The following is a 7,639-nucleotide window of genomic DNA, read 5'->3' as shown; positions in this document are numbered from 1 at the left end:
ACGAAGGCCTGGGGCTGGATGGCGAAAGTTTCTTTCCCGTACCTCCCGGGCTTAATTCTAAGTGCACCTCAGACACGTATTCTCTAAGTCCTCTCTCCCAGACCATCGCCATTAATCCTCCAGGTGGTTTCCCCTGATTCTCTCTGGTCTCTCCTTTCTCCAAACCGTATGCCCCCAGAATCACTCCCACAATTAAAGTCACTCAGGAGCTCAAGAATGCTTAGGTGCTACCTAATGTCTCTGGAATAAAATGCAAACACCTCAGTTCCTTTCCAGGCTTATTTTCTCTTACATTACACTGAGTTATAGCTAGTTTCAAGTCCTGATTCTCTTCTGAATTCTTGCTATCTTATGGGCTTTCTGCACAGGAATGCTTACCCTTTCATCTCTGCCTTTTAGAGGAAGCCCTTTCTAATCCTTCTAGTTGCTAATGCTCTCTCCTTTTCAAATTACCTTTTATACTCCCCGTCCCAGTTTTCAAGGGAGGGTAGGTCCTGGTGGGAAAGAGCTGCTTTGTTCCTGTATCTCCAGCTTAAGGATACTTTCTTGACAAATAACTGGGTACTTGGTAGGACAAGGGCTAAGGCCTGTGAAGTTCACTGGTATAGGGAACTCCGAATTGAGGAAATTCAACTTCTTTGACAAAAGCAAGTTGGCACTCTCCTTTTGTCATAGGGGTGCAAACGATGAACCCCTGGGTTCAGGAAGGAAACCATTCTCAAGAATGAGAGGACTCCAAGCTTATCTTAAAAGTAAAAAGAAAGATTTATTAGTAAGATAGGATTAATGGCCAGAAAGACAGCATGAGTGGAACAGCCATGGGAGGCTGCCCCCTGAATCCCTCAATTATATACTTTTACAACCGTGGGGACATGATGCTGTGTCATGATGAGGATGTGATTCTAGAGTGGTAAACACTCAGGTATTCGGTGCGGGGTTTGGTCATCTGATCAGGGTCTGCCTGGAGACGTAGGGGATGACCCTCATAGTTTAGGGGACAGATGGATGTCGGAGATACAACTTGATATTGAGGAGGTATATCTCTTTGTCTATCTAAACTTAAAGGAATTCCAAGGATAATGGTCTTTGCCTCGGGGGTCACAAGGGCAGGAAGGGGGAAGGGAATTCCCCTGTTCACAGCCTGCTTGAGTTAAGGGCTACAGGGTCCCTGCCATCTCTGCACAATCCCTATGTCACTTTGAAATTTGTAGTTTCAGTCACTCTCTGAAAAACAGCAAAGCTTTCTTAAATCCTTTGTTGACTTAGAAAAAACACAGAACTATTAAATAGTCATAAAAGTCACTCTTTAATTAAGGAAAAGGGGAAACAGGGCTGACTAGGCCTCCACTCAGAGCAGGGAGCCACATGCCTTATGCAGAGTCCCAGGATTGAACTCTGCTTGCTCTGGTCCCTGACCCCCTGGGAGTGTCACTGCACTAGATGACACTAGATGATGCTAGATGATGACTCCAAGGAACAAAAGAAATTGGGGAACTTATATACCATTTGGGAAGATCCAGGGGCTGGGAAAGATGATTGAAAGGGCCCAGGGCAGAACCCTGAAGGACACTTACTATTAGAGGACATGGTCTGGAGGAGGATCCAGCAAAGGAGAGAGAAGGAACTGTCAGATAGGTAGGAGAACCAGGGAAGACTGGTGTTTAGAAAACTTAAAGAAATGAGTCCAGGAGGAGAGTGATCAAAGGTCAAAGAGAATCAGGATAGAAAAGAGGCCATTGGATTTGGCAACTAAGAGATAACTGGTAACAGTTTCAGTGGAATAAGGGAAGAAGTTGGATTGTAAGGAGTTAGAAATTAGAGGAGAGAAGGGTTCTAGCCCAATGGAAATATGCAGAGAGAAGTAGTATAAAATATAGTATAATTAAACTACTTCATAGGATTTGAAGTAATTGGGTATTAATAGAGGGAAGTCACTAGAACTAAATAGTATAGAAGGCTTCCAGTATCCAGTAGAAGGTAGAGAGGAGGGATATTAGCTGGGATTTCCAGGAAGTCAAGAGACAAGAGATGAAGAGGGATGGCATTCTAGGCATCAGGGACAGCCAGGAAAATGCTTGGAATCAAGCGATGGAAGTTTTGTCAGAGGAACAGCAAAGAGAACAATGTCATTAAATCAAGGGAGGGAGATTGGAGAGAGTTAAGGTGTGTGTGTGTGTGTGCGGTGGAGGAGGGAGTAAGTTATGATCTGTCTAGAGTTCCATAAGCAGGATGTGTAAAAGGGAACACTTGAACTCTTGAACTTGGCTCTCCGTAGCTTCCAGATCGACTCCTAAAGAAAGGCCAGGTCCTAATAAATCATCTTTCTGTAGGATTGGACGGCTATGGACTTTATGTTAAAAAGCTGATGGGGGCGGGCTCAACGAAAGATCGCGAGAGTTCTCAAAACTGCTCAGGCAATCCAGCAGGCATTCCTCTCCGGCTTGTGGGGTCCTAGAACCAGCCATGATGGTTGTCCCCTCTGTCAACTCGGCGCGTTTCTTCTGGGCTTTGGGGCCCAGGGTGCGGAAGACACTCCGGGCGATTCCAGGGTGAGAAAACCAGCGTCGGGGGAGCCAAGGTCTTTTGTGCTTGACCGAGGTGGCGGGCAGCCGAGCCCTTTTCGATCTGCGTCGGGGTTTTGGTAGGGGAGCAAGCGAAGACTTTTCTTTCACCCCAGCCTCTTTCCAGATCCGCTTAGTGCAACCTGGTCTTGGGGCGAATGGGGCCTGGGAGGCCCGCCCTAGTACGACCTGGCCTAGGGGCAGGTGTGTGAAACTGGGTTGAGAGGAGGCCAAGGGACTTTGGAGATCATGAAGTCCCCCCACCCCTTTTACAAGTTGTTGGCCAGGTCCCTATACTAGCAGAGGCTGCAACCGCTTGGGTTAGATTGGTGCATGGCCTATCGCCGCGGAGGGGATCTGCGCCCACTGAAGGCGTTATATAAATACTAACTAGGAAGAGGCAAGTGATTTTTTTCTGTGTCCATATGTAAACCATACTTTGTGTAGTGCCTAGCACATAGTAGACGCTTGATTTCTTCTTGGTAGCAGCAACAATTAGCTTTGATATTGCGTCTCAAGGGGTGTGTGTGTGAATCATGATCTCCATGATCACAATGGAGAAAATGTTTTTGAAGTAAATGTTGCAGCATTTCATAAAAGAGAACTGGGATATCATGAAAAGAAGTTGCCCACTCCATCACAAACAGCTAGATTTATCTTTTTGTTTCTTTAGTTTTTTCTCCCAATGGGAAAAAATGCAACTTTTTCTTTAAAAACAACAATATCCCTACTGAAAACTCTTATTTTCCCACGATAAGACTGAAGAGGAAAGGTACAACTCTTTAACTGAGAAAGCTAATAATAGGACTACTGGAAAGGGACCCATAGGAAACAGTGCCTGCCATTATCTTTTACCTCAGATACCTACAGTCAGTGAAAGCCTCTGGATGGAGTGGGATAGGACCACCCAGGGCCCAAAGGATGCCCTGGAGTGGAATTGGGGTCTTCTCTAAAAAAAAATCAGAATGCCAGGACTTTACTGCTCCCTATATATATTTAACTGGATTTTATTGTGTATCATATGCACTCTTTACATGTATGTATATATATGCATATACCATAATGACTGACTTCCCTGGGAAATTTTGCACATGCGTACTTTAAAACACTTAATGTATAGTAATAAAAGTAAATAGAATAATGCAAGGCAAAAAAATATATGCATATGTCTTTTGATCCTCACAACCTTGGGATTTTGTTTTTATTATCTTCATTTTACAGTTGAGGAAATGGAGTTAATAAATAAGTTTAGTGATTTATCTTGAATCACAACTAGTAAGTTAGTGCCTGAGGCTGGAGTTAGACTCAGGTCTTCCCTGAGTCCAGGGCCAGTTTTCTACATTACACACCATTCAGCTTCCTTTACACCATGACAGGTCACCTCCAACCCCTTAGTTTTTTCATCTGCAAAATAAAGGTTGATACTGTGGCCTCAATTACAGAGAATCCTAGCTTGATAAGACTTTATTACTGCAAAGCTTTGTGGAGCTGAGTGAACAAACCCTTGAATAGGAACTTGAGACTGCACAGATCTAAGGCAGCTTTAATGTTTCTTTGATTCTGTGAGATGCCAGGAACCCTCCTTTACCCAAGGTCCTAAAAGAGGAGAGAGGGGGCAACAGGAAATGTTATGGAATCATAAATGTCGAGTTTAAGGGAGCTTTGAGGCCATTTCACTACTTGGTACATAGAAAGCATTTAAGTGTTTATTGACTAGTTAACCAATCTGGTCTAGCCCCCTCACTTTACAGATGAGGAAACTGAGGCCTAGATAGGTTAAGTAACTTGCTCAAAGCTACAGAGGCAGCAAATGCAGGATTGGAACCTTGATTTGGTTACTGATCTGTTTGTGCTGAGAGTAGGGGAAATATCTTGTGCTTCTAGAAAGGATCATTGATGCTCCCTATCACTAGGGGTTTTAAAGTATATTTTAATGTGGGGGCCACACCCTGAGGCTAGATAGCCAGAATTCCTTCTGCTTAAATTCAGTTGGCCTCACATCTAGTCTTCTGGCTTTCATGGAGGAACATTAAACCAAAAAGCCAAGCCAAATTTGGAAATCGGGGACCTGATCTTACAGCCCAATTCTGCCCCATCCTGCTTTTTGCCTGACCTTGGGCAAGTAAATTATAGTCCTTACTCTCCTCACTTGCAGAATGAAAGATTTGGACTCAGTGATCTTGAGTCACTTTTAGCTCTAAATTCTTCTATCTTATGACTTCTTATCCCCATTCCTCCCCTTCCAGATTGACCCAGGTAAGATGGAGCCGATATGATGTGAATTACAAAGAACCTCAACTTGATAAAGACTTCTACCGTAAGCCCGTAGAGGAGCTGACTGAAGAGGAGAAATTTGAGAGGGATCTCAGAACCACACAGGTCTTCAAGGCTCCCCCAGCGTCAAAGACAAGCTCTTTGTTTGAGGACCCAATGATCAGGTTAGATCCATATACTTTCTTCTCTCAGTGGGCAATGACCATTTCTAGGGAGGGTCTAAAATAAGTGTGTTCTATTAGAGGCTTGAATATTTTGCTTTTCTCCTTGAAGTAAATTCACCAACATGATGATGAAAGGAGGAAACAAAATACTGGCCAGATCCCTGATGACTGAGGTAAAGATGACATTCCCTGTCCCTCCTTTTCCTCTCTTGTCCCTTTTTTCCTTGATTCCCTCAACCCAGTCCCAAAGGAGACATTAGTGCATGTGGCGCCAGGGTGGGGGGATTATGTCAACAGCAACCACAAACTGTTACCAGAATAGACTGATGAGCGTCTCAATTCAGAGCATCTTTAGAAAAGGGCTTTTAAGTTGGCATAGCTTGCACAGCTTTAAGAGGGGAGGGGGATCTGTAGTGGGGAAGAGAGGAGGGGGAGACTAGAAATAGACTAATATGGAGAAGTCCCAAGAGAGATAGTGAAAGGCCCAAATAAACCAAAAGGAGTTTTCAGCTAAGCCAGACTAATTAACCCTTCTAGGAATTTCAGAGGGTCTCATTACATTTCTCTTCCAGACTCTGGAAATTCTCAAGAGAAAGCAGTTTCAGAAGTACCATGCAGCCCCAGCTGAGGAGAGGGAGACCATTGAGTGCAACCCCTACACCATCTTTCATCAGGCCCTAAACAACTGTCAACCTGTCCTTGGCCTGGTCAGCATCCTTAAAGGTGGCCACTTCTATCAGGTGAGCAAGAGGGAATGGTGGTCCTCCCGGTTGCCCCATGGTCTGATGTGACTGAAGGTTTTTCAGGGATGCCTGCTCTCAGTCATTGTGCTGTTTTTGTGTGTCCACGTACAAAAGGAGGGGAGACAAATGCAAACCTAATTCTTCTTTTTGGAAAGCTTAGTCTAAACAAGACCAATTGTTTACATCCTCCCAAATGGTGTGATTTATGGGGACAGAGAATAGTTTTGCTGCTGCTGTTCTCCAGATTTTATCCTTTCACACTCTGAAGTGTTGTTTCAGACTTGCCCGTTGATGGTTCCTAGTCTGCAGCCCATCTCCCTTCTGTGCTTTTGCTCTTCCCCTTCATCTCTGTTCCTTAGGATCTATAGCCCCTCCGAACTCAAAGATCATTTAGCAGGGCATTCTTCCCCTGGCTTACTGTGTACATGGTTTTGTATTTACTTATGTGACAGGTATATGGATTATTGCTGATAGCACATTGGCTTCTTGAGGGCAGGGACTATTGTTTTTGTGCCTGATATATAGGAGGTATCTAATACATGCTTATTCAGTAAATAATAGACATTAAATTTATGTTGCTTTGGCTTCTCTTAGATCATGCTCTTTGCCTGTGGCAGGCTCAACTCCTCCTTCACTTGCTTGGCTTTTCTCATCTTACTATTCCTCCCTCAACTCTCTCAAAATAGGTCCCAGCCCCGCTGAGTGAAAAGCGCCGACGCTTCCTGGCCATGAAATGGATGATTCAAGAATGCCGGGAAAAGAAGCCCCGGAGAATGCTAATGCCAGAAAAACTGTCTCATGAATTACTGGAAGCCTTCCACAACCAAGGCCCTGTGGTCAAGAAGAAACATGACCTGCACAAGATGGCAGAGGCTAACCGAGCCTTTGCCCACTACCGCTGGTGGTAGAGGGTAGGAAGGCTGGAGCCACAAGGTGAGAGTTGGGCAATATTGCTCAGCCTTCTATCCTTCTGCTGCTGGAAAGGTCAACCTGAGTAAAGGAGGGTCATTAATTTTTTACTATTGGGGGCCAGGGACACTAACAAGGCAGGTTTCAGATTGGAGTAGTGGGAGCTTAGAATGCATTCTCTTCAAGATTCCCCTTGTAGCCTTGTCACTATTTACTGGTCTTGCCAGAAATTAGAGTAAAACATCCATTTGGTTCCTGTTTGTAACATGCATGTTAAAGGGTGGGGAGGCATCTGAATGGGGAATCACTCAAGCTGTGCCATCCTGGGTGCCATACCCCTTCCCCCCAACATTTGTCACATTTAACTTCCGTTCAGAGGAAGAACACATGCTTGGGCTCTGCACATGAACTCAGTAAAGCTGTTTCCAATACCTCAGTTCTAGTTGAGCCTTTGGGTTTTGGAAAAAAAAGAAGCAGCGTTCACTTTAGAAAAGGTTTACTAGAAAAGTCCTACACTGGTTCATAATAAATTACATATATATGTTTATATATTTTTAAATCCCACACTGAACCAGTGTTTTGGTCAGCAGCTCATTAAAACTTGTCTGGATAAAATACCCTTGTTTCCCAAGTCATTTTTGTACAAAAATTATAAAAAGCAATAAACTCAGTTTTTAGCATACTCCTTATGCTCTGATGCCTTGGCCTCTTTACCTGGCATTAACCTCTTGGCTTTGGAAACCTCCTTTTCATGCAGGTCATTCAAAGACTAGGCCTCAGTTCTATTATCTGATTCTTAGATTTCTCCTTCTGTATTTTATCCTATAAAGATGTCAAAGCATCCTAATACTAAGTCACCATTTTACAAATCAGGAAACTGAGGTATCAAGATAGATGATGCACTGAAGTCTGTTGGGGAAGTAGCCCCATTCAGTTGAGTTGGGTATTCTAAATAGTGCATTGGATTTGAAATCAGGAAGACCTAGGT

General features: G+C 43.9%; 1 protein-coding gene across 1 annotated transcript; it reads left to right on the top strand.

The window, feature by feature from the left end:
- Nucleotides 1-2,387: 2,387 nt before the first annotated feature.
- Nucleotides 2,388-7,266, top strand: MRPS7 (mitochondrial ribosomal protein S7). Its single transcript, XM_044672489.1, has 5 exons — nt 2,388-2,549; nt 4,808-4,999; nt 5,109-5,172; nt 5,572-5,739; nt 6,429-7,266. Exons 1-5 carry the CDS (start codon nt 2,464-2,466, stop codon nt 6,648-6,650), a joined length of 732 nt encoding a protein of 243 aa, XP_044528424.1. The 5' UTR covers nt 2,388-2,463; the 3' UTR covers nt 6,651-7,266.
- The last annotated feature ends 373 nt before the right edge of the window (nt 7,267-7,639 follow it).

Source organism: Gracilinanus agilis, chromosome 4 (assembly GCF_016433145.1).
Source record: "Gracilinanus agilis isolate LMUSP501 chromosome 4, AgileGrace, whole genome shotgun sequence".
Lineage (NCBI taxonomy): Eukaryota > Metazoa > Chordata > Mammalia > Didelphimorphia > Didelphidae > Gracilinanus > Gracilinanus agilis.
This window is presented reverse-complemented; position numbering and strand designations above follow the sequence as displayed.

What these genes read in the sequence shown, in the direction of transcription:
- MRPS7 (XM_044672489.1), top strand. Translation starts at nt 2,464, where the DNA reads ATGATGGTTGTCCCCTCTGTCAACTCGGCGCGTTTCTTCTGGGCTTTG. An exon ending in TTTGAGGACCCAATGATCAG is followed by an intron (nt 5,000 to 5,108) that starts GTTAGATCCATA and finishes TTCTCCTTGAAG; the next exon opens with TAAATTCACCAACATGATGA. An exon ending in CCAGATCCCTGATGACTGAG is followed by an intron (nt 5,173 to 5,571) that starts GTAAAGATGACA and finishes TTTCTCTTCCAG; the next exon opens with ACTCTGGAAATTCTCAAGAG.